Here is a 27,694-nt window from a genome sequence, read left to right as displayed (position 1 = left end):
GATACTCATATTAATCGTATAGCTTTCTAACCATTAATATTGTCAAAATTTTCATTAGAAATATCCCAACTCTATTTTAAAGTAGAACTAAGATAAGTTTGAATAAACAATTTGGTTGATTTAATAGTAAATCTAACGAATATTGTTAGTTAAAAAGGTCTAGAATTAGTATGTAAGTATCATAGAGAAACGTTTCGGTGAAAATTTCCACGTTTGCATGCTTAACGACAGTAATATGCAAAATTTGAGAACTTTGTGGTATTTTATTGTATTAAAATGCAACTTGTAGTATTTAATAAAAAATTTATGATTTTTTTGTGCAATTTAGTCTATAAAAAAGGTAAATAAACACTATCAAGAGCATATAATTTACAATCACATTACTAACAGTTTCTACTGACCGTTTAACTTACTGGTGCAGATGAACTCGATTGAAAGTTAACAAAATGGTAGGGCTCTTCCTGTTTAGTTTCTTCTTTTCTTCTTTTTTTCTTTCCCATTTTTTGGGATAAAATGTTCCAGTTTAGTTTTTTTTTTTTTGAAAGTTATAAACAGGGTGAGGTGCCCAGTTCTTGATATATATCTATCTACCCTTTAAAAGAGCCAGTTCCTGAAAAACTTTCTCATCCCCAAAGTAACCTTCAACCATCTTAAATATACCCAATTTCTCCCTTAAAATCGTTTCATTAAATTCGTCATCAGCATCGGGAATTTCCACCTCCATTACGTCTTCCTCTCCGCCGAAGCCGAAGAGATCATCGATTACCCTTCTCCGAAGAAGCCGAAGCGTTACAGGAATTTGCAAAGATGAGGATTATTCATCGGTTACCCTTCTACGTCGAAGCCGAAGTGTTACAGAAATTTGCACAGATTACTATTTCTTCAGAATTTCCGCATTCATCTCCAAAGATTTCTGCATTTGGGCATTCAGTAATCAGTAAGGTATTTCTTCTTCGTCTTCACTCCTTTATACAAAACCCTAACTCTACCTATCCCCTTTTAGTTCTTCAGTCCTCTCATTTTCTTCTAAATTTGGTTTGATTTATAAATTTCTATTTGATCAATTTATAAATTTATCTAGCTTCACGCACAGGGTTTGGAGGTACGCGGAGGAGCTCGAACGGTGCTACCGCAGCTGAGGAACAGGGATATTAGGACTGTTCTTGATATCGTGCGGGGTGAGTTTTTGTCGATCTTGGAAATTTTTAATCCTTTTTCTGATGTCGATCCTCCTGCCTATCAATTTCTTCAATGTGAAAGCTAGATGCTCCAGTCTGATGTCTGTGTATCTGAGAAACTGAAAAGTTCAAAATAACCACAAATGACCAGCCATCCCAAAAAAAAGGAAAAAAAGACCACTGAACTCTCCTAAAATAAAGATCAGTAGATAATATAGAGCCTATAGTTAAGCTGAAGTGTACAACTTCAAAAATCCATGCTCAACAGGCACTGTAGGACACTTCAAAGTTTTCTAGAATTTATATTTCAAAGCACATCTGTCACTTAAAGAAGTATAATTTCGATGATTAAAGAAATTGGATCACGTTACAACTTACAAGATACATGAAGGCAAACTCTGCCAGTGAAGTATGCAATATACATCATATTTCTCTTTCAGGAATAACTTGAATAAGCAATTATTTGACCATTATGTCAAGAAATTATGTGCATCGTCTTTAAATTATAGTAAGTTAATTTCCGTAGGGAGGTAATCATTAGTTCTAATGCACGAATTATATCGTTCCTAAAGTTGCTTTATTTGTTGATGATTTAGTGTATTCATGCTTCATTGCCACGTAGCGAAAGGCAGAGAAAGTAATTATCAGTAAAGGTAACTTTCACTTTCAGTCTATTTCAGTTCCTCTTCATAATATGTGGTTGTTCGTGCTCTTTTTACATAGTTCAGTATAATAGGAATTTCTACATAGGCTCATCTTTGTATCTATGTGGTTGGATATATGTAGGAAAGAATGATACTGTAGCAGATTAGTTAGTCCTCGCCTGTTGAATAACTTTAGATGAGGCAACATGTTTGATATATTCTGTGCAAATTATTGGAAATCTAGGCTTGTTCCAATTATGGAGTCGAACAACTCGAGGGCTATTTACAGGCTGATGAAGGGATCGCCCCGAATTTATTTGTTTAGAACTTGGTTGGGTATCCGTTATCTTATCATTCTCATAATTCCTTTTTAATTATTCTCATATGCAGTATAATGTCATATAGACTTGGCCTTAGCAATCATCTTCTTTATATATCATATGTTGCATGTTATTTATGTTATGAAATTACATTAGATGCTGATGCCTACGCATGCTTTTTAGACCCGCAATCATTTTCTTTGTGGATTAATAACATATAGGTCACATCTTTGATTGTAAACTAAAACTAAATGTCAAATGCTTACTTATGAGTCTTGGCACATATGATAACTAACCCTATAGTCTATGATAAGCATGAATGTTTAGGGGGAAAACTCTGTCTTTCTTCGATGATGCACGTGTATTTCAATGTCTGGTAAACTGGGGTATACTCTTGGCTAATTGACAAACAACTGAATTGGAAGAAAAAGAAAAGAAAATAATCAAAGTTAAATTATCTTATTAATTCAGGCCCACTTAATGTTCCTCAATACTAAGTCTATTTTCATGTGTAATAACAGGGCTTCACATACTCTACACGATATGCTGTAACCTCTATGGGCCAGTCCATCCACATGTAAAGACACAGTTGCTAATGAAGGCATGGTCAATGCAATTACAACTTAATAAAAACAATACCAAAGAATACAGGTAAATAACATGGTCCAGTCGCAACAAAAAAAAAGTAACAGAAAGGTTTGAACTGAAGCATCAAGGCCTAGATTTCACACGTAATGAACTGCATTCAAGTTATGTGGTTTTTTTCCCACACATGACAAAGAGATGTCCTTGACAAACTTGTTGATCAGTTGAGTTGAGTTCTGGTATTTTACAGACAGAAACCCCTTAAAAAAATACTCAAATAAATCAAACTACAAAAGAAAATCATCATGCCAGTGTGCGCTTACCACAAGCAATCCTTGCTTTAGCCCTCGACTATGTGCAATGGCTGCACGCGGTCCAGTTTCTAGACTGCAGTTGTTGCCGCGGACTGTTGTTGCTTGTTTTTATGGACAAACTTATTTATACTTTGTAGTATGTAGTATACTATGCGATGCTTGAGACTTTACTTGTTTGAGCCAATTATTTTACCATTATGTCAAGAAATTATGTGCATCTTCTTTAAATTATGGTAAGTTAATTGTCGTTCCTAAAGTTGTTTGATATAATGCCGTTCCTAAAGTTTTCTTGTTTGTTTATAGTAATTTACATCTGATTTGAGGTGAAAATTTCATCTTGCGCTTAAAATGGATGTGACTGCATCTTTACTTGGTTTGAGTTAGTTTTAGGAGACTTGTTCTTTTTCTTTTGTCACAGCCCTCTTATTATACCAAAACCACAACGTCAATCATTTACTATTTTGATACAGTTCCCTTGTTTGGAAATGGAATGCTATATCCAGTTCACACTTTTTTGTATTATTGACTGTGCCCATATAGACTAATTTGCACACTGTGACTGGCATTTATACTAATTTGCATACTTGCCCATCAATTTAGTGAGAACAGTATCAATTTCTTTCTCCAGTTCAACTTCCTCCTCCAGATACTTGCGCTTGAGCTCAACCTTCTTCTCTTCATGTTCGAGCATCAGCTTCTCTCTTTCTATTTCAAACTCTTTGACGCCCTTCACCTGTCTATCTATGAATCTCTGAATTATTTCTTTTCTGCAAAAGGAAAAGCCAAGAATCAGGGGTGATGGAGAGAGCACAAATGCTTTGCATGAGGAAGAAAGCACGCAATTGGATTAACATCTGTTTATTTGAAAAAAATTGTATCTTAGCGTGGGCGGTTATAGATACTGACTGTTTATTTGACAAATATTTATCCTGTTTATGAAAACACAAGCAGATCCATCTACTTCCTGATTAAGAGAATCTTATCAAATATAATAAATTCCAGCTTTTAAAAAAACCTTATGTCGCCTTGATTACACATGTTTTAGACCACTCTATATGAGAGCAAACTTTATAATCACCTGAAACCATAAATTACAGGAAATAATGTTTAGTTTATGTATAAAAAAGTGCTTCTATATTGACCTTTCAAGTGAGATTTTTTCCAGGAAACTAAATTCAAAATTTAGCTTCACCAACAGTTGCATGCTTTTCCCCCCTTTATGCAGGTCTGCAGCTTAGAGTTAATAGAAGGAGACACTATTGTTATGGGTTCTGATGGACTTTTTGATAATGTATTTGATCAAGAAATTGTTTCCATCATTTACAGGATCGACGATGTGACACCAGCTGGTATATTTCATCACCTCATAAATACTGAAAGAGTTGTGCTCCACCCTAATTTATAAAGAGTATTCCGCTCTAATTTGAACTTTTTCTCTGCAGCCAAGGCATTAGCTGATCTAGCAAGCAGTCATTCAACCGATACAGACTTTGATTCACCCTATATTATCGAAGCAAGGAGTAGGGTATGTTACATCATCCTTCATCACTTGTTTCCTCTTAAACAAAGCAACTAGCTAGAAATTTACTAGAATCTTCTCCCAAAAATATAAACTTTCTATACGCCATGCTTTATTTAGTGCCACCAGTGTGTAAACAACGAAACAAAAGACCAAAGGAATTTTGTCTGTGATTGAAGTTTACTGTTAACAGCAAGCATGCAATTTTTCTTATGTGTTTATGGTATGATTATCTTCCTTCACAGGGGTTTGATGTTCCCTTGTGGAAGAAAATTCTTGGAAAGAAACTAACAGGCATGATTTTTTTTTGGGTTATTTGTTTTTGCGCATTCTAAATTATAGCCGTTCATTTGCATTATTTCATTGAATTTCTTATTTCTTACTCTTTTCCCCTGCTTTCTATTTTTGTGCAGGTGGTAAGCCAGATGATATCACTGTGATAGTGGGGAGAGTTGTATCTTTGCCAAATGATTCAAGAGCATAAAAGCACTGCTATCAGCAAAATTCATAGATCAAGTCTAACGCCCCTTTGATGAATGACCCATAATGATGTATTATATTTACCACACAAAGCTCCACATAGAGAGTTTCTCCATTGAGTATAAATTCAGATCTTTTCTCGAGAGTGTTTTAGTAAACACATTTTTATTTTGTCTTATTTTTCCAGCATTAGCCATGTAATCTAAAGAAAGGTCAAGTATGTATATAAATGTTCTTAAATTTGATTTGTGCCTCTTTGGTTTATATAATACGTAGGCATGATAAATGCAAGTTGTTGTCTCTCTTAGAAATAGAATGATGAGTTGATCTCTTTATTGCAACAATGCAAAGTACAAGCCTCCTATGGTTTGCAAAGAAATTTACATGTGCGAACTCGACAAAGTATTGCAAAGACCATCAATTCTTTTTCTTCTTATTGTGAATCTTCAGGCGTCTCTTGCTGTAAAAGCTCACCTTGGACTTTGATAATAGCGGCACCTGAATCCCTCGCTTTTTGTCATCAGCTGCTCAGCAATAGCTCAATACCCGTCCACCAAGTAAACACCTGAAGGCGGTAAAGAACCGATTTGAGTTTTAGGGTCATCCAAAACCATTTGACCGCCATCTATATGCGTCATGTTTCACAAGCAGCATTTTGAGATTAAGATGGCACAGCCAGAGATAGTAACTACTGTAGAAAATTCTCCATTAACTCACAAAGGTAATGGGCAGATTTGTCAGCCACAACAATAATTTCAAGGCGTAGAAAATTCTCCATTAACTCACAAAGGTAATGGGCAGATTTGTCAGCCACAACAATAATTTCAAGGCATATCTTAATAACCAAGAAAACATAATTAGATGCCATTTCAACTATTAGTCAAAGGGAAAAAGAAAGAAACCAAACATCAACCCCAAATTATTGTCATTGATATCTTAAAACAAGTATACAAATATGAATCTCAGGCGAATGTGGAATTCAATTCGCAACACCACTTTGCATTAACAATATCATTGGATAGAGATGCAGGTCCCCCAGGGGAGCTAAAGAAGAATAACTATTTATCCAATATTGTTGCTTTAACTATTAGCTTTTTAATTGGTTGATGGCTGATAACTGCCTACCCCTAAAAAATATATGCCAAAGAAAGGGGAAAAAAAGGAAGAACGAAAGAATTAAAGGTTACCCCTTTGATAGTGTTTCTTTCAAATGTCTATTTTTCTTTTGCCCATTCAAATGTCAACAATATTGGATAGTATCCGGGGGTAATGGAACAGTGACTTATAAACTCAGCTATCTGTGACAATGTGCTCGACTTTGCCATAGTATTAAACCTACCACTTGTTGTTGCGACTGTTATACTACCTAACTTGGTTACTAAGCTTGGTCACATTTGTACTAGATACGATATGAATATGTTCATATCTTGGCTAAATTATTTACATTCAATAAATTTATCACATTTGTACTAGATACGATATGAATATGTTCATATCTTGGCTAAATTATTTACATTCAATAAATTTATACAAAATCTTTTCGTAATTAAAATTTTATTTTAAATTAAATTTAAAGAATTCACCACGTGCATTGCACGTGCAATCATACTAGTAATATAAAAAGATGAAGGATGGTATTTACATGAACAAACCAAAAGTACTGGAAGAGAGTAGGAACCAGAGGAGATGTAAAACATCCGGGAGCGGGCGTTGTCATCACCTTTTACATGTTTATGAGCATCTTTTACATGTTTAGAAGTAAGATTTTGAGATAGTTCAAGCTTAGTGACACTTGGAATCGGAGTTTAACTTCCTAATTGAATATGAAAAAGAAAGGAAAGTTGATAGATAAATAAGTCAATAAAAGAACTTGGCAATCTACATTAATTTGTGATTATTGGACTGGATTCTTCACAAATTCCATTACTGTGAATCCTAGGTTATCCATGTGTTATAACATATGAAGAAAATAAAATATAACACAGAAACCAAGAGAAACCAACAATTCCAGTGGATACCACAATCTACTTTTAGACATATATAACCAAAATTTTGCAAATTGACATCGTTTCATTCACATTATAGGATAGGGAATGATTGTTGTAAGGTAGTGGTCATTTTGTTAAATGAGCTACTAAGAGGTAGAATTATGAGGCTAACACCTTTTAATGTGGCTTTTAGGGTGAGACTTATCACATGATTATCGCTTAGTAGTACATTTAGCAAAATAAGTTGTCACCTTATTTTCACTATTTATATAGGATAAAAACTGATAGTTATGATGCAGCGACCGATTTTGCAAGTTCATAATATTGGACATTGCCTACCCAAGAGGGTTCGGCCAAATTGATAAGTTGCCTATGAGCAGCACATTAATGTCTCAGCTTCAGCTCTCTCTGAAAGTCAAGCTAGAGAGCATTTTGTTGACGTTCAAGTTACTAATTTGCGATATTGTGATAAATTTACTTTTCTGCTTTATCGTATTTCATTACCTTGTACAACATTACTCAATTTATGAAAAGTATTTTTTTTATTTTTTGGGAATCAAATGAAGAGTTTTTTTTGGGCGACTAAGACCATCTCCAATGGCTAACAATTGGGTATGTTTTTTGGTGCAATGGCTAACAATTGGGTAGGCAAATGAAAAGTTGGAGAGAGAAAAGGCAAAATTTGCCTACCAATTAATTTTCTCCATCTTGTACGGGTTGTCAGCAGCTGCCTTAAAAAAAACAAAAAAATGCATTAACCAATCTCCTTGCGCCACGTCAGCGAAGCTGGGACATTGAGATGGACACAGGCGCGTGTCCATGTTCACAAAAGAGAAAGTCTTTTGTTTTTTTTGTTTTTCTTTTGTTTTTCTTTCTTCCATTATTTAAATGACTTTTTTTATATCAATAATTGCTCTAAATTAATTTTTTTTCACCCTTATTTTTTATTTTTCAAGGTCTATAAATAGAGCTTGAGTTTATGTTATTTGGACACCAAAAAAAAAATCAAGTTTTTACTCACTTCATTCCTTATATTACCAACTTCCACATTCTCACCCTCTCATTTTTTTCTTCTTCTTCCATCTTCAACATCCTTCATGGATCCTTCAGTTAACTTAAACTTTCTCCCAAATTACAACTATCCAAACCAATCTCAAAATCCGAATATGCAACCTCAAAATCCAAATACACAACGGCCTGAAAATCATCCTTACATGCCATATGGCTATCAAAATCCTACTATGATGCCACCAACTTATGGAATGCAATACCCGTATAATCATCCTTATATGCCATATGGCTATCAACCAGTTCCTGGAAACAGCTCTCTTCCATCTCATGTCAATTTTCCAAACATTGAACCGACTAGTGAGCCAAACACACCTCGCTTTAGTAGTGGATCCACTGATATCCCACAATTTTCTACACAAATCTCTCTGGGAGAACTTGGTGGGGATACTCCCCACAGTTTTGAAGCTCCAACCCAACAATCAGCGAAGAAAGGAAATTACGCCAGTTGGACTTTTGAAGAGAACAAGTTGTTATTAACTGGTTATTTCCACTACAGTACTGACAGTGAATTGGGTTCAAATCAAAAGGGTGATACTTTTTGGGGCAAAATCTCTGATTACGTGAATGAGAACTCCGATCGTGGGATACAGAGGAACATTGTAAAATGTCAAAGTCATTTTCGTGACCTCAACAAGAAGATTAGTAACTTTGTTGGTTGTTATAGTGCTGCTACTAGGGAGAGACGTAGTGGTTGGTCAGACAATGACTACATATCCAAAGGTCTAGAGTTGGACAAGACTATGACTACTCACTGCATTACACTCCAAAATCAATAATCAACCCACTAGCTCAGACAAGACTATGACTACTCACTGCATTACACTCCAAAATCAATAATCAACCCACTAGCTCAGACAAGACTATGACTACTCACTGCATTACACTCCAAAATCAATAATCAACCCACTAGCTCAGACAAGACTATGACTACTCACTGCATTACACTCCAAAATCAATAATCAACCCACTAGCTCAGACAAGACTATGACTACTCACTGCATTACACTCCAAAATCAATAATCAACCCACCAGCTCTGACAAGACTATGACTACTCACTGCATTACACTCCAAAATCAATAATCAACCCACCAGCTCTGACAAGACTATGACTACTCACTGCATTACACTCCAAAATCAATAATCAACCCACCAGCTCTGACAAGACTATGACTACTCACTGCATTACACTCCAAAATCAATAATCAACCCACCAGCTCTGACAAGACTATGACTACTCACTGCATTACACTCCAAAATCAATAATCAACCCACCAGCTCTGACAAGACTATGACTACTCACTGCATTACACTCCAAAATCAATAATCAACCCACCAGCTCTGACAAGACTATGACTACTCACTGCATTACACTCCAAAAATCAATAATCAACCCACCAACTCTGACAAGACTCTGACTACTCACTGCATTACACTCCAAAATCAATAATCAACCCACTAGCTCAGACAAGACTATGACTACTCACTGCATTACACTCCAAAATCAATAATCAACCCACTAGCTCAGACAAGACTATGACTACTCAATATCTTATCTTCATATTCAATTTAGTTAACTAAATTGAATGGAATCCGGAGCTCATTCACTATAAATCTGGTAGTGCACATCATATGAATATCAACCAAAGCATTTTACTTCATACTTTCCTCTAATTATCATCCAATGGATCTACCCCCAAATATGGTTAACCTTGAAGAGGTCCAACGACAATGGGAGTTGGAAAATTCCATACTCGATAGGCAACAACAACTTCTTGAAGAGTTACAACATAGAAACGAACGACCACACAAAAAAAAAATATCTGCATAGGGATCATGGAGCAGCCCATCAAAGGCTCATGGCCGACTACTTCGACGAGTCATGCACTTACTCCGACATGCAGTTTCGCCGAAGATATCGAATGAAAAGGTCATTGTTTCTACGAATTGTAGACGCATTATCAAATTATGACAACTACTTCACTCTAAGGCGTGATAATTCAAAAAAATTGGGCTTGTCACCTATCCAAAAGTGTACAGCTGCCATCCGCATGCTTGCATACGGAGTCGCCGCAGATGCATGTGATGAGTATGTGAAGATTGGAGAATCCACCACAATTGAGTGCACTCGCAATTTTTGCGATGGGGTAATTGCTTTGTTTCAAGATGAATACTTAAGACGTCCAAATGTGGAAGACGTGCAGAGGTTACTCCAAGTTGGTCAGGAGCGTGGTTTCCCCGGAATGATTGGAAGTATCGACTGCATGCACTGGCAATGGAAGAATTGTCCTAAGGCTTGGCAAGGGCAGTTTACTAGTGGACACAAGGGGACGGCAACAGTTATCCTTGAGGCAGTGGCATCTTTTGATTTATGGATATGGCATGCTTTTTTTGGTTTGCCAGGTACATTGAACGACATTAATGTACTAGATAGGTCACCGGTATTTGACGATATTGAGTCCGGTGAAGCCCCGGAGGTGAATTTCATTGTCAATGGGCGACAATACAATCGTGCTTACTATCTTGCAGATGGAATATATCCGAAATGGCCTGTCTTTGTCCAATCAATTCAATTGCCCCAAGGCAACAAAGCGCAGTTGTTTGCCAAACAACAAGAATCATGTAGGAAGGATGTGGAACGCGCATTTGGGGTTCTCCAAGCACGATTTGCTATTATTCGCCAGCCCGCTAGAATGTGGGACATTGAGGTCTTAGGTAAAATAATGAGGGCTTGCATTATTTTACATAACATGATAGTCGAGGATGAACGAGATACATATTTGCGAAACTGGGAAAATATTGACTTCGAACCATCGAACAATGCTAGTGCTAGCTCTAGCTCCTCTTTCAATGTCCAAACACAAGTGTTGCCACAATTTGAAGTGCACGTTCAAGCCCGAGCCGAATCGGATATTCATACTAGAGCCGATCTACGTGATAGGGCCAAACACATTCAGTTGAAAAAGGATCTCGTCGAGCACATTTGGCAAAAATTTGGAGCAACCTTCGAATAGAAATGTCAAAAACTTTCAATGTTTGGTGTGTTTTTTCTTGCATGTTTCAATAAACTATGTATGTTTGGTGTGTTTTTTCTTGTACGTTTTCAATAAATTATGTATGTTTGGTTTACCACTACATTAATAATAGTGTGTGTTGTTTTCTTTTATAAAATTAATATATTATTTATTGCATTTAAAATTAAGTTTTTTGAAAATTATAAATTATTAAAAAATACATATTATTTATTACATAATAAAAATTAAATTTTATAATTATAAATATATTAGTAAATATAATAACAATTAAAATGTATAAAAAATAAGAATAATAGGATGAATAAATATGGTGGGGTATATGGTTGAGTGATGTGGAGGAAAGATAAAGTGAAAAACTTTTGAAAAACTAGTTGTTGTGGAGTTGAAAGACAATTGGAAAAGGCAAGTGATATGGAGAGAGAATAAAGTGAGGTGGAAGGAGAGAGAAAGGCAATATTTGCCTTGCCATTGGAGATGGTCTAAAGAGTTCTCTTCATCTTTTTTTCCGCCTCCTTGTCATGTTAAATGTTAGAACTAAAAATATTAATTTGAGTACTAAATGAAAAATTTACAGGTAAGGTGTCGTGGAATGAAAAAAAAGCCAAGAGGGTTATATGCAATAACACCTAAAGTTCATAGAGGTCTAGCGAAATAAGAAAAATTCTGGGGAATTAGTGCAACATCCTCCAACGTTCTGGGATTCTGAAGAATTTACTAAAAAGGACCATTTACAAAATGTCATCTTCAACAATATACGGAACTACTAGTCCCGTATAATTAGTCAATGCTAATAAAGAGATTAAATTATTTTTAAAATGTACAAGACTATTAGTTAGTCCCGCATATATATAAAAGATGGACAAATTTTCAAAACCAACCCTTTTGCAAAAATATTCCCAAAAAACGACCTGTTTTAACTTTAATTACCAAAACCGACCCAGTTTCAGCCTCTGAAACTGGGTCGGTTTTGGCGAAAAGAGTTTCCAAACTTTACGGGAGATGAAGTCCCGTGAAGTTTTTTACATAACAAAACTTCACGGGACTTCAGGTCGGTTTTGGTAATTAAAGTTGAAACATGTCGTTTTTTAAAAATAAGTTTAAAAAAGGATTTGTTTTAAAAATTTGTCCTATAAAAGATAACTCAATTTCAACGCCCTCTCCCTCATCCTCCTAACCCTCGCCCACAGAATGGCTTCCAGCACTTGCACAATCTTCACCCCATTGAAGACTACATCCTCTTTGGGTATAAACACTGAGAACTCCTCATGCTCCTTTTTGGGCAAAAAATGCCTCCTGTACTGATTCTTGGCCTAAATCTCTTCAAAGAAGATAGGGATGCAACCAACGAGGATGGTCAGGGGTGGGGGGGGAGGAGGTGGTGTAGGAAACATCGTACATGCTCCTGCTAAGGCTAGCTAGGCATGTGCCTCGACGGTGATGATGAAGTGAGGGATCTGGAGGAAGGTGGTGCCCCAGAGGGGAGGGTAGGCGGAAGGGTCCTAGGAGAGGTCCCAAGCAGGTCAGCCGGATACGAGGAAGAGGTCGTCGTCGAGGTGGTGGGAGAGGAGGTCAGCAGGGTGGTTGGTTGGCAGGTGACGATGTAGTTCGAGATCGTGGGAGGAGGGGGAGCTAAAGAGGGAGGGGGAGAAGAGGACGGGGAGGGTCGAGAAGGAGGAGTAGAGGTGGGGAAGACGACATGACAACGAAGGAGGAGGAGGTACCTCAAACAAGGGTGCTCAAGGGACAGGAGAGGGTCAACGGTGAGGAACCATGCACTAGTAAAAAACTAGGTATTGGCGACGGGGAAATCCATCACCAATGCCCCAAAATCCATCACTAATACACATTAGTGATGAAAATGGATCCGTCGCCAATAAATCCCTCGCTAATACGTATTGGAAACGGGTTCCCCCGTTGCCAATACTTATTGGTGACGTATGTTTATTGGCGACGGAATTCTTTGGTGACAGGAGTATTGGCGACAGGGCAATCCGTCGCCAATGTTTTAAACATTGGCGATGGATCGCTCTGTCTCCAATAAGTATTAGCGACGGGACAGTCCGTCACCAATGTTTAAAACATTGGCGACCCGTCGCCAATGAGTATTGGCGACAGATTGCCCCGTCGCCAATGAGTATTGGCGATGGGGCAATCCGTCGCCAATGTACATATTTATGTAATTTTTTTTAATTTTTCTGGTAACCTCTATACGAGAATAAACATATAGCCTGTATCGACATCAATCCAATAACAATATTTAATAATATATCATAAAATCAACCATTATATACATTCACATTCCAAATGAATACTCATCCATCGACATCCATCAATCCACAATATCGAACAATACTCATCATATAATCACAATCACAACACATCTCGCATGCTCAAACAATATTCATTCACTACGCAATAAAATCACAAATATATTACATATAGGTAAAATTCAAAAGTCACAACATGTGTTAACACAATCTAAAACTACATAAATATAAGAACAAGTCTCACTCACTCCTCGTCATCGTCGTTGTTGGCATCACTGTTATTAGTGTCGTCTGCATTAGAACGTCGTATCGTATTGTTGCTCCCTACGGGAGTACCTCCTCTAACCTAAAAAAATTACCATTCAACATAAGAGTATATATATTCCAAAAAAATCATAATAAATACATTTAGGTTCATTTTACTCAGATGCCAGAGGTTCACACAATATATATTCCAAAAAAATCATAATAAATACATTTAGGTTCATTTTACTCAGATGCCAGAGGTTCACACAACCAAATGTTCCTAGTAGCAGTGGATGATACATTTAGGTTCATTTTACTCAGATGCCAGAGGTTCACACAACCAAATGTTCCTAGTAGCAGTGGATGTGGTATCACGTGCTAGATATATGATATAAATTTAATAGAAAATCTAATGAAATGTGGGTGGGGGTATCAATGTGAAATAAAGATCGAAACCTTGGAGTATAGAAGCGTTAAGAAATGCTTTGGGGGTATTAAAGTGAAAGAATAGGTAAACCTTTGGGGTACCAAAGTAAGCCAAAAAGAAAAAAGATAATGTATTAGATACTCACTATGTGTACCACAACTAATCCAAATTATCCCATGTTGTATTTAACTGCTCCAACAATCCAACCTTTGTGAATGTCTTATCGCTAAGGGACTCGGTATCTTCAGTGTATGCCTTCCAAGAAAATGCTCCAAGCCTTTGCATTTTCATAGTTGCTAAGAGATTAATATTACCATCCCCATGTTATATTATATATATCATATGAAATTTTAAGAAAATCACATAAAATTTTGTACCTTAGAATACTTTCATATTAATTTCAACCTCATATGATTCCATAACCTCTTGGATTGCAGCACCAACATCACAAAGTCGCACATCTACTCCAGATTCCTGTGTATGCACAAATGAGAAATTAATAGAAAGAAATAGCTGGAAGACAATATCTTCATAATAAGTCATTATATTATCTTTTTCTTATGAAGCTTCAATAACTTTTGACAAACAATAGGAATGAGCGAACGAGAACTATCTGAAAGTCCTCAAGAGAGTATTTCTTGTTATTAAAACTACATTTCAAAGAAGAATAGAAACGTATCAACATAATTTGAATAGATATTAGAGACAAATATAATAATTTGAATGAAACTCTTTTTACTATCTCCCAGAAATACAAAGATCCCAAAAACACAACATCGCACTAAATTCAGATCTTAGGTTACCTAGGCTCTTGCATAAAAATCCGCGACTTAAATCAGGAAAAGAAGCTCTTTTTACTATCTCAATTCAAGCAAGATCAGGAGAGGAGACGAGACTACCGATGGTGGGGATGGTGGTGACGATCTCCACATACCGAAATAACATTCAAAGTTCTAAATAACATAAGTTTGTTTGAGCATAAATAAGTATTTTAGAAGAACGTTCCAGTTCTTACCGGATGGGTAAATCCTGGGACCTGAATAATAGGGCAACCACCAAAGTACTGAGAGAACCGCTCAACATCAATAGTAGCACTCATGAGAATCTACCATAGTAAAGCAAAAGAGAAAGGAAGAAATTTTTAATAACTTCCACAATTTGTATGCAATGCTAGATATGCCAAAACCAAAATTTCCATTAATTATCATAAACAAGACCAAAAGATCATGCTCACCAGGCGCACATGAGGACATACAGACAGCAAATCCCTGCATCCAATCACGGTTCATGAGGATTAAGAACTTGTTCCTAAATTAGTATCTTAATTGACATCTTCCAACATTTACAACATTGTCAACATTTACAACTTGTTCCTATATACCCCCAAAGTCGACCATATTTGCAAATGTATCCTACAAATACAGAATTTAACCTCAAATCTACCACACTGATTCAAACAACCCCCAAAATTTATTATAAGTAATATTCACAGGATATTCCTAATTTTTCCATTAGTTATTTAGATGAAAGTAATGTTGTTGATTTGGGGTTTGTTTTGTTGAACATAGTAAACTATGGGTTTCTTGAAAAAGAGAAAAAAAAATCTAGTAATTTACCATAGGATGAGAAGGAGGAGATTGAGACCTGAGAAGAGTTGAAGCACATGAGCGAGAGGGCGGCGTCGAAAACCCTAGTTCTCGGGATTTGCGAGCTGAGAGAGGCAGCGATAGACGAGATTGCGTTTGTCGTTGGAGGAGGAGGGGTTGGCGGAGGTTGAGGCGGTGGGTCGCCGGAGATTGGTGGCGAGCTGGGCAAAGAGGCGGGTTAGCTCGGCCATAGTCGCCATGAGTTAGGGGAGAGAGAGGAACTGAGAAGAGGAAGAGTGGCAGCTGAATTTTAGGGTTTGAGTGTTGATATTTGAGGGAACGACTGAACATTTTGAGGGAACGGCTGAACGGGTCAGGTTTGAGGGTTAATGGGTACATTATTAGTTCGGTTGGTTCGGGCGGCTAATCAATAATTGGAATATTTCAATATTAGTCTCTCAAATCCTTAATATTTCCAAATTACTCCCTCACATCTTCAATATTTCCAAATTACTCACTCAAATCATGAATATTTCTATTACGTCCCTCAAATCATCACAATATTTACAATTAGGTCACCTAGTTAACACCGGTTAAATTTAAAGAAATGTTCTTTTAAATCTAACTATTATTACTAGTTTCTCCTAACTTTTAATTATAAAAATTCAACCCATTTGGACCTAGTTGACCCATTAATATGTGGAAATTCAAATCCATTAAAAACTTATTTTTTCTCTAATATATATCATATTCCTAATTAATTAAAAAGGGCTATGATAAGTTCTGGTATATTTATTCCGTTAAAGAATTTAATTTTCAAGTATTATTAAAATTCATAAATAAAAATTATTCCTTTATACTATACATATGATGTGTATATATTTAAATCAAAATTTAATTAGAAAATAGATTTAAGATTATTTGAGTCTTAAAATCAGTATATAAAACTTAAGTAAGTGGTTAAAAACACGACATCATATATGTCAAATACAAATAATAACTTGTGATCAATTTTAAATGAATATTTAATAGACAAACGAATCAAATATACATTTGGTCAAATTCTAATTGTTAGAAAACTCGAATACTAAAAAATAAATTTTAAAAATAAATTTTAAAAATAAATTTTGAATCTGCTAGCATAAAGAATAGTAGAGCTTTAAAATAAATTTTAATACTAACATAGAATCTGCTAGCATAAAGAATAGTAGAGCTCATCGAATCTGCTAGCATAAAGAGTAAAAAACAAATTTTAAAAATAAAATAGAACTCCTAACTAATTGAAAAGAGCTATGATAAGTTCTGGTATATCATTAGCAAAATCAATATGGTTACATGTTCGTAACGCGTATAACTAAAAATGATAACCTCATTGGTGTCTCACCATTTTCTCATCATTTTCACTTTTCTCATCATTTTCTCTAAACTAATCAAAGATGAAGCCAAAAACTCACAAATATGACATCATATATGTAATAATAAAAATAATAATATGTGATAAATTATCGAACTATTATCGAACTATTTGTTAATTATTTGGTTCGTTTACATCCGTAGATGTGTTAGAAATTTACATAATTTGTTGGACTACTTTTAAAATGTTATAGATTTGAGGGACTAATATTAAAATAATTCTTAATTTTTTGTAGGGGCCACTCATTAACAATGGGATAATCAATTACTAATGTTAAATTTTTTATAATGGGCAAATTAGTATTGGCAACAGATTCGATCCGTCGCAAATAAGTATTGGCGACGAAAGCGTTCTGTCGCCAATACTTATTGGCGACGGAACGTATCGGTCGCCAATAAGTATGGGCGACGGATCGAATCCGTCGCTAATAAGTATTAGTGACGGAACACATTCGTCACCAATACTTATTGGCGACGGATCGAATCCGTTGCTAATGTTTTCTCGTCACCCATGGTTATGGGCGACAGAAAAACATTGGTGACGGATCGAATCCGTCGCCAATGCAAACATTAGCGATGGGGTATTGGCGACGGGGTTGTTTCTGTCGCCAATATTTGTATTGGAGACAAATTTCAAATTCGTCGCCAATACCCCGTCGCCAATGCCCAATTTTTTTACTAGTGATGAAGATGAGTGGAAAGGTCGGGTCGGAGAGGTGTATATGGCAGAACGAGGAGGAGCTATATATAGAGCGGGAGCGAAATGGGCGAGTAGTCTCGGAGGAGGTCGGGGTTGAAGCAGGACGGGAGGGGGAGGATGTCGATCCATCGACCACTACATTCTTTTTTTTCTATTGCTATTGGTGACTTCGATTTTGCAGAGTACACGCGACTGGTAATTATGAATTGATAAATATACTAATAGTCTCGGGTATTTTAAATATATTATTTGGCAAAATTTATCTTTTTTAGCCAACTATAATGACATGGTCAAATAAAAATCAATTCTACTAATTATTTTCTAAAATTGGTCTCTTTTAAAAAATTCGACTCCTGAAATTAACCCAATTTATCAGTCACAAGTTTATCCAAGAGCAGAAAAAGAGAAAGGCAGTTTAGGCATTTTGCTCTAAAAATTTCAAACCCTCCGTCTCCTCTCTTTCCCCCAAAATCCCAGACCAGATACTACCGTTGCTTTTCGCTAGGGGTGTGCAACAGTCGGTTCTGTTCGGTTTTTACCAAAATTTTAACAACTGAACCGAACCGCCTATAATTCAAAACAGAATTGAACTATTGCAAGTCGGTTCGGTGTGGTTCGGTTCGGTTTTTTCGATTCTAACTCCATCAAACTTCTTATCAAACAACAAACTGTGTTAAAGAAAAAAAGATATCAATAAAGTAGGAGATTATGAAGCATTAAACACTGATATAATGATATTGTTTTCAATCCATAATAATTTAGAAAATGAGTTTAGGGTTTGAGTCTTTGACTCTTTGGGGACGGGTCGGGTAGGGTTTGAGATCAGAATGGGTAGCATTGCACTATATTCGGTCGGTTCGGGTCGGTTCGGGTTGAAAAGTTTTCAAACCAACCCGAACTGTCCGACTCATAAAACCTTTTTTTTCGGATCGGTTCGGATCGGTTCGGTCGGTTTTTTCGGTTTGGACCGAACAATGCTCAGCCCTACTTTTCGCCCTCTCTCTCTCTTCCGCCACCCCTTAAAAAAAAGAAAAAAAAGATTATTGCTGCCACACCTTTCTCAACACTAGGGTCTTGGACGATCTCGCCTTCTTCAATCAGTGTTTTCTTTTCTGGTAATTTCTCTTCTCGATCCCTAATCCTCTCAATCGACCCGTTTAGGGTTTCAACAGTTGGTTCGGACTTGTGCCCCGAAAATTCTCAAAAAGATGTAATTTTTTTTAATTTCTCATTCTAGTTAAACTGCAATAGTTTATTAATCCCTAAAATTGTCATCTTCGATCATCTGAACATTTAAGATAATTTATAGGAATCATTTGCGAAAAACTTCTGGTTGTCGTATCCTAAAAGAGGGGAAGATGATGTTCATCCTTTTTACGTTGAAGTCTGATTGTGATACTTATGGTTGAAAAAATAAATAAATAATTGGGGGTTTAAGATAACGACAACCCAGTTCACTGGTTGTTGTTTATATTTGATTTTTTGGTATCTTCAATTTATACGATGAGATACTCTGATTTCTTTGGCCTTAGCGTCCCCCTTTTTATTGTATTTTTTTCCTGAAAGGCTTACGAAGATGGCTTTGCTAACTCCTGCTGCTCTTCAAAATGAGAATCTACACATTCATAGAGGTATTACCAGATTCGGGGACATTTTCAAGCTTACATCCTTGTTTTGCATTTAAATCAAGAATTTAGTGATTTATAGATGATTATGACTGTTACCAAGCTAATGTTACAGGAAAAGGCCTTGAGGGTGCTAAGGCTGGTACCCTTCAAAATGAGAACCTACACATTCATAAAGGTATTCGTCATCCTCCAGTTTATAGATCTGTCATATTATGGTTTGTTAGATATTAATACCAATGTTCATTGTTTTAAAAAACCTCCGCCTAGTCCGCTTAGGCGTACGCCTAGACCTAGGCGGTACCTAGGCCGCCTAACTAGCGCCTAGCGCCTAGGCGGTATTTAGATTGCCCACCTAGATTTTATGAGCGTTTAGGGGAGCATTGTCTGCTTACATAGATTGCACCCTGTAGGCCTTGATTGTGATTTTATGTGTCGTAGCCTATACGTCCTCCAAACTTCATTAACCTCCAAATATGAACATTTCCACTACCTCCTCCGACCTTCAGCAAAACCTCATCGACCACCACTTAAATGAAGAAAGAAAAAAAACGCTCAGAAACCGCTTAGGCGCCCGCCTAGGCGACTAAGCGCTGGGCGCCAAGTCCGACGCCTAGAAGCGCCCAGCGTTTAATGTAACATTGCCAATGTTCAAGCTATATTACAGGAAAGTGTGTTGAGGGGGTAAGCCTAAAGTGCCAAAGCCTGCGAAGACCGGGCGTCAGGAACAAAAAGCATTGATGGACTTGTCACAAGCTCGAAAGCCATTGCCTTCTGATGCAACCAAAGTCAAATCTGCTGCCAACACTCTAAAAGATATATCTGCTGCAACTATTCTAAAAGGCAAATCTAGTGCTCCAACTCTGCGGGAGACTATCAAGAAGGCGACAAAGAACAATATTCTAACTAATGAGGAGATAGCAAAGTGCCAGGAATGGGCTAAGGAGGGAATTGAGCATATGCATTTTTCAGGAAATGACATGCGGAAATTTGAGGCGCAACAGCAAGAAGAACGTAAAATCTTCTGCCATCATAGCTTTTCTTTTGCTAGTTAGTCTATATAATTCTCTTTTACCTTCACTGATTCCTGTTTTATTAATCTTCTAGTTAACATGTACCTTTGAATGAATTAGGTGTGAGGAAGAAAGTCGATAAGGCAATGGCTGGTTTACGTGCTTGAACAGATATGACCTTTGGGCTAGAAATTACTGTCAAGGTAATTGGTTTTGCAATGAGAGATTGAACTAAGCAATTCTTAGGTATTGATTTGTCTGTTACCCCAATATCTACCCATTGGATCTTAGTAAATGATTGACATCAACCAGTTATACCAACGCTTGTCTTGAGCTTCACTGATGGCTAGTGGTAAATAGTAACTTTCACGATGCTTTTTCCACTTTTAAAGAAGATGCAAAAATTTTCTTTCTTCTCAGTTTTGATGGTTATATACTTGGTTCTTTTCAAAATAAAAATGAGTCTAAGTAATGCCCGTAGAAACTCTTCCTCCCACCTCCAGAGAAAAGGATAACCATGGCCATCCAGTTACTAATGTTAAAGTAAGAGAGAGAGAATCTTGGGTAAATTTCCCTTTAATTGAATATTGAGTATACACATATATTTATACAAGTAGAGGAGTGTGAGGTTTGTTCTCCCAAGCAATATGAGACTAAAACCCACTACAATACACTATTATCAACAGCCCCTTTCAAACTCATGTTGGATCAAACAAAGTGAGTTTGCGTACAAGAAACTGGAACCGATGAACAGGTAAGGCCTTTGTAAAGAAATCAGCAACTCGTTAGCGGATGAAACATGAGGAAGTAGAATTGTCTTGTCCTTGATAACTTGGTGACGGACAAAATGAGCGTCGATCTCAATATGTTTGGTCCTTTCATGAAATACTAGATTATTAGCAATCTGGATGGCACTCTCATTATCACAGTAGAGAGGAGTAGGAGTCGTAACAGAAATGTCGAAATCACTAAGAAGGCGACGAAGATGAATAATCTCTTTAGCTGTTGTGGACATTGCACGATACTCTGCCTCAGTACTGGAAAGAGCAATAACATCTTGTTTCTTACTTCGCCAGGAAATAAGGGAATCACCAAGAAATATACAATAACCTATGGTAGATTTTCTGGTAGTTGGATCACCAGCCCAATCAGCATCAGAATATGCACAAAGCCTTAACTTAGATGTAGCAGGAAACAAAAGAGAGCGAGTGCTAGTACCCCGGAGGTACCAAAGAATCCGTAATAAGACAGCATAGTGTACAGAACGTGGAGCACTAACAAATTGACTGACAATACCAACAACATGAGAGATATTTAGTCGAGAGATGCACAAATAGACCAACTGGCCAACAAGATGTCGATATCGGGTAGGATTAGATAGAGGCTCACCGTCAGTAGAGCAAAGTTTGACATTTTGCTAGAGTGGAGTATCGACAGTTGCATTATCAGTTAGCTCAGCTTGATTTAGAATATCTGAGAGATACTTCTGTTGAGACAGTAATACACCCCGCGGGCCTTGAGAAATTTCTAGACCAAGAAAATACCGAAGAGATCCAAGATCCTTCATGTGGAACTATTGTTACAACTAAGATTTTGCGTATTGTATACCTGCCATATCATCACATGTAATGATCATATCATCTACATAGATGAGTAATAAATCTCTGCCGCGCGATGTAGTGCGAACAAACAGAGAATCATCTTGATGACTTTCTATAAAGCCCGCTTTGAGCACGACATCGCGAAAATACTCAAACCAAGAGTGGGGTGCCTGCTTGAGACCATAAACAGCACGGCGAAGGAGACATACATGTCTCGGAGGAATATTTAACCCTGGAGGCGGTTGCATATATACGGTCTCTGATAAATAGCCATGAAGAAAAGCATTTTTGACATCCATCTGGTATAAGGGCCAACGATGAGCAGCAGCGACCGCAAGGAGAGTACGAACAGTGGGCATTTGAGAAACAGGAGCAAATGTCTCCTCATAATCAATACCTTATTGCTGAGTAAAACCTCGAGCCACTAAACGAGCTTTTCGACGTTCAATGGTGCCATCAGGATGAAACTTGACCTTATAAACCCATTTACTGCCAACAAGAGAGATCCCAGGAGGACAGGGAACAACATCCCAGGTATGAGTTTGCTGAAAGGCTTGAAATTCCTCAGCCATAGCCTGTCGCCACTCTGGAATTTGAACTGCCTCTTGGAAGGACTTTGGCTCAACAATAGTATGAATGGCAGCAAGAAAGTTATGAAAGATAGGTGAATAAGAAGTAACAGAAGCATACCGGGCAGGCATGACATGTGGGCGTTTGCCTCGACGAAGAGCAAGAGGAACCTCAGGCGGGGGAGATGCTGGCGCAGGAGCATGGAGATCAACAGTATTTTCTGGAGTGAGAGTTGTGTCCACGGGATATGGATTAGATGGTGTAAGAGAAGACTCGGGTGAGGAAGAGTCAACAGAAGGAGAGGGAGAGATGTCAGGGAGATCTCGAAAGGAAAATTGAGGTGAAGAAGTGGGTGATGCAGTTGACGGGGAAGCATGATCAGTAGAGTGGAGGAAATTAAAGTCATCAGAAGCAAAATAATATGGAGAATCCTCTTCGAACTGAACATGACGAGATATATGAACTCGACGAGTTGCTGGATCATAACAATGATAACCTCGATGTTATGAACTAATTCCTAAATAAATACAAGAAACAGCTCTGGGGGACAATTTATCACGTTCGTGAGATGGCAGAAGAACAAAACATCGACAACCAAAAACGCAAACTAGATCATAACGGGGAGGATGAGTATAAACACGACTATAAGGAGTAGCACCGGAAAGAGAGCTAGATGGAGTGATATTAATGGCATGAGTCGCGGTGAGAATATCCTCAGCCCAAAAACGACGAGGAACAGAGTAAGAAATGAGCATTGATCGAGCAGTATCGAGGATATGACAATGTTTGCGTTCAGCAACACCATTTTGCTCATGAGTGTAGGGACATGACTGTCGAAAGATAATCCCATGAGAGGACATGATAGAGCGCATGGTAGAGGATAGGTACTCTTTAGCACAATCAGAACGAAAAACTTTAATACGAGATTGCCATTGAGTGAAAATCATAGCAGTGAAGGCTTGATAAGCAGTAAGTACGTCAGAGCGATTCTTAAGTAGGTAAACCCATGTAAAACGAGAGAAATCGTCGATAAAGCTAACATAATATAAGTAGCCAGATGAAGAAGGCAAAGGATCTGGCCCCCAAATATCAGAATGTACTAAATCAAATAAGGAAGTGGATACAGATGTACTTATTTTAAATGGTAAAGCAGTGAATTTTGCTAATTTTCAACCAGTACATGACTCAATACTAGAACTAGATGATACAGGACCAAGTACTCCAGACTGAATAAGACTCTCTAGCCTTTTATTAAACACATGACCAAGTCGTCTATGCCATAAATTGGCAAGAAGCGAGGTAGAGGGTTTTGACGAACGAAGAGAAGCAACAAGAGAACGTGGACGTATGGACTCTGGAAGGTGAAGATATTCCAGAAAATACAGTTTGTGCCTCCTACGACCCACCCTAACCGTCTTGCCCGTCTGTGGATCCTGCACAATACAAGTATCAGAAGAAAATGAGACAAACAAGCCCACCATGCATAAAGAGCTAATAGAAATTAAATTCAAGCATAACTGAGGAGCCACATAGACGGGACAAAGTGTTAGACGACCAGAGAGATCATTTTGTGGGGGGTAATAGAGCCATACTGAGTAATGGACAATGGTTGTCCAGCAGCTGTGTAGATAGGAGGAAGAGAGGATGAAGTAAAGACAGAGGATAAAAGTGAGGCATTACAAGTCATATGAAAGGAACAACCAGAGTCAAAAATCCAGAGATCATTCATACCAGAGACCGAAGGATTAGCTGAAGAACCAGCAAAATGCATACCAGAGAGTTGTGCGGCGGATGTAGAGGTGATATGTTGGAAAGCATCAAGTTGACGGCGAAGACATTCAATAGCTTGAATAGTAGAGTCTGAAGTAGTAGAAGCTATAGCATTGGCCAACAATCCTGGTGTACGAGAGGGTTGAGACTGAGGGGGTCGCCGACCACGACCAGTACCTGAGGAACGTAACTCAGGATGAAGCTTGAAGCATGTCTCAATAGGGTGTCCTTTCTTCTTGCAATATTTGCAAGAGAGCTTAGATCGAGCCTGTGGAGAGGGAGCCTGTGGAGAAGTATGATTCATAACAGGAGCAGTGACAGGTAAAGACAAAACAGTCTCGAGTGAAGAGGTAGGAGTGTCTGTTGACAAATTGAGTCGTGTTGTCTGCTGCCGGGTCTCATAAGCAGTGAGAGCTCCCATAACTGAGGCCAAAGTCGGAAATTGAGGCTGATGAAGTAGTTGATCAGCCATAGTTGATGATTCAGGAAGGGACTGAAATAGTTGATGCACATCATGCCGTTCGTACCAGGCTAGCCAGTCTTCATATGTGGAATTACGTCCAGGAAGCATGGAGCATAACTCTGTCCAAAAAGCTTGCATTTGTCCAAAATGGGACTGCAGAGATGAACTACCTTTGCGTTGTAGAGTAATGCGTTGCAGAAGATATGCCTCCCGTGCACCCGAGCACTCAGTGAAACGCTTAGTGAGATGAGTCCACATGGCCCGAGCAGAGGAAAGCGAGCCAATCTCGACAGTGAGACCAGAGCCAACACAGCGAGTGAGATAATCCATGACACGAAATTCCTGCACTTGCCACTCTGAACTCTCCTTTACATAGAGAGCACGAGCAGTCTGAAGATCGACATTACCACTGCCAGAGGTAATAGTACTGGATGAAGCAACAGTGCTGATGGACGGTGGAACTGGTCCCGTACTGGTGAGATGATCAAGCAAATATGCCGCATCACCAGTCACTTTGATCATTGAGTGGCAAATATGGTTTGGGAATCTTCTCTGAATGAGCCATAACAGCAATGTTGAGACGTTAAGATGTCGAGATGCCGTTACTGACTGCGAAATGGCAATGCCGTTCGTTTGAGGCCGAGAGACGGCTTGAAACGACGATGCCGTTAATTTGAGACCGAGAGACGGTCTTGAAACGGTAATGTCGTTAAAATAGAACCCGAAGGTTAGAATGAAAACCCGAAGGTCTAAAATAAAACCCGAATGCTAGAATGAAACCCGAAGGTTAAACGAGAACGCGAAACGCGTTAAGAGGCCGCAAAGCGACAAGGCCAAAATATCTGGCAGAAAAAAAATTAAACGGCTGCAAAGCAATAAGGCCAAGATTTGGCAAAAGAATGCAGAAGCGTTAAAAAATTTTATTGGAAGGGAAATAGCCCTAGCTCTGATACCATGTTAAAGTAAGAGAGAGAGAATCTTGTGTAAATTTCCCTTGAATTGAATATTGAGTATGCACATATATTTATACAAGTAGAGGAGTGTGAGGTTTGTTCTCCCAAGCAATGTGGGACTGAAACCCACTACAATACACTATTATCAACAACTAAGATGATGAAGTAGACCAACACCTGCATTTTAAGGTGTTATAACTTATTTCATAGGTTATCCTTTTGGTTGTTGCTATCTTGCACAAATACGTTAATGTCAATGATGTACCCTATTTGACAAGTTCTCCTACTTGGGTACTCGGATACTTGATGGATACTTATTATCTAAAACTTTATCAGGTAAACATAGTAAAGATGTATAAGAGATGTATCCTAGAATCTAGATTAGGAGGTTAAAATTGAATTTCAATTCCATTTGACTTATTGATTCATTTATATGATTTATCCCCTCCCTTAAACAAGGTTGTAAATTCTCCCATGACTAGTGGTTATATGATTTGAATCTTTTATATTATTTGAGTCACTGTGTTCTATTAACTATTATATCCTTGATAAGTTATAGATATCCACGCCAAATTGAGACGTGCAAATTCCATAAGTGTGTATGCACGAGGTATCCATGTCTTATATTTTCGGAATTTGTGATAACCATGTACCTATATTGAAATTTGCATGCTCGTTCAAATCTATGTTCATTGTTAGAGACCTTCATACGAGAACATGAGTTGAAGGAGACAATGTCAATTTTTTGGGGAAAATGGGCAAGTATCAACCAATTTATTAAAAGTATGGTATGTACAAGGTATATATTACATGAAGAATGATGTGAAACGAGAAGTAGATGATGAGAGGGAGGACAAACCAGCAATTGCAATAACAATTAGCTTATGACATGATATAGAAATGTTGGATGCCAGAACCCACTGATAGCAACCAACAGTAAGGCAATGCAATCAGCTGATTGTTTTTTTACAATTTAATACTTGCTCATTACATTCAATGTAGAGCAACCATGAGTTCACTGGCAATGCTATCAGTGTGTGTTTGGGATACCTTGAGATCACAAGTAGGGCTGTCCAAAACAGCCCGGGCCCGACCGGGCCGCGGCCCGGCCTGGCCCGGCCCGAGCCCGACCGGGCCGCGGCCCGGCCTGGCCCGGCCTCGGCCCGGAAACCCGGGCCAAGTCCGGGCTCCGGGTCGGCTCTTTTGTGCCCGGCCCGGATTATTTTTTTTTTCTTTTTTTCTTTTTTATTTTTATGTATTATATTATATATGTATATATAAATATATATAATATGTATAATATATGTATATATAATATATTTTTATATATGTATAATATATGTATATATATAATATATGTATATATAACATATTTCTATATATGTATAATATGTCATATGTGTGTATATATATACTCTCTCTTAGTATATAAGTATATATAAGTATATATAAGTATATATAAGTGTGTATATATACTCTCTCTTAGTATATATACTCTCTCTTACATATAATATGTCATATGTGTGTATATATACTCTCTCTTAGTATATAAGTATATATAAGTATACTCTCTCTTATATAAGTATATATATGTATAAGTATATATAAGTATACTCTTATATAATATATTTCTATATATGTATAATATGTCATATGTGTGTGTATATATATACTCTCTCTTAGTATATAAGTATATATAAGTATACTCTCTCTTATATATGTATACTCTCTCTTATATAAGTATATATAAGTATACTTTCTCTTATATAAGTATATATAAGAATACTCTCTCTTATATATGTATAATGTATGCATGTATGTATATATATACTCTCTCTTAGTATATAAGTATATATAAGTATACTCTCTCTTATATAAGTATATATAAGTATACACTCTCTTATATATGTATAATATATGTGTGTATA

The 27,694-nt window shown here is 37.4% G+C and overlaps 3 protein-coding genes and 1 pseudogene across 3 annotated transcripts; all 4 read left to right on the top strand.

Moving 5' to 3' along the window:
- LOC109826973 (probable protein phosphatase 2C 26) lies at positions 727-5,265 on the top strand. The gene is made up of 7 exons (XM_020393988.1): positions 727-942; positions 1,094-1,178; positions 1,775-1,831; positions 4,267-4,390; positions 4,484-4,566; positions 4,806-4,854; positions 4,974-5,265. The coding sequence occupies exons 4-7, from the start codon at positions 4,306-4,308 to the stop codon at positions 5,042-5,044; spliced, it is 288 nt and encodes a 95-aa protein (XP_020249577.1). The 5' UTR covers positions 727-942; positions 1,094-1,178; positions 1,775-1,831; positions 4,267-4,305; the 3' UTR covers positions 5,045-5,265.
- Positions 8,195-8,875, top strand: LOC109826837. The gene has a single exon (XM_020393857.1). It carries the CDS (start codon positions 8,195-8,197, stop codon positions 8,873-8,875), a length of 681 nt encoding a protein of 226 aa, XP_020249446.1.
- On the top strand, positions 9,782-11,238 carry LOC109826835. Its single transcript, XM_020393856.1, has 2 exons — positions 9,782-9,817; positions 9,879-11,238. The coding sequence occupies exons 1-2, from the start codon at positions 9,782-9,784 to the stop codon at positions 11,109-11,111; spliced, it is 1,269 nt and encodes a 422-aa protein (XP_020249445.1). The 3' UTR covers positions 11,112-11,238.
- LOC109826167 overlaps positions 18,808-27,694 on the top strand; it is a 22,648-nt pseudogene continuing 13,761 nt past the window's right edge.

The sequence above is a fragment of the Asparagus officinalis genome, chromosome 10 (assembly GCF_001876935.1).
Source record: "Asparagus officinalis chromosome 10, Aspof.V1, whole genome shotgun sequence".
Classification (NCBI taxonomy): Eukaryota; Viridiplantae; Streptophyta; class Magnoliopsida; order Asparagales; family Asparagaceae; genus Asparagus; species Asparagus officinalis.
The sequence above is the reverse complement of the archived record's forward strand: the minus strand, read 5'-3'. Positions and strand labels throughout refer to the sequence as shown.

Excerpts from the sequence above, each read along its gene's own strand:
- LOC109826835 (XM_020393856.1), top strand. The coding sequence starts at position 9,782 with ATGGATCTACCCCCAAATATGGTTAACCTTGAAGAG. Across the intron at positions 9,818-9,878 it reads ATATGGTTAACCTTGAAGAG|AGTTACAACATAGAAACGAA; the intron begins GTCCAACGACAA and ends AACTTCTTGAAG.
- LOC109826837 (XM_020393857.1), top strand. The coding sequence starts at position 8,195 with ATGCAACCTCAAAATCCAAATACACAACGGCCTGAAAATCATCCTTAC.
- LOC109826973 (XM_020393988.1), top strand. The coding sequence starts at position 4,306 with ATGGGTTCTGATGGACTTTTTGATAATGTATTTGATCAAGAAATTGTT. Across the intron at positions 4,567-4,805 it reads TTATCGAAGCAAGGAGTAGG|GGGTTTGATGTTCCCTTGTG; the intron begins GTATGTTACATC and ends CTTCCTTCACAG. Across the intron at positions 4,855-4,973 it reads TCTTGGAAAGAAACTAACAG|GTGGTAAGCCAGATGATATC; the intron begins GCATGATTTTTT and ends ATTTTTGTGCAG.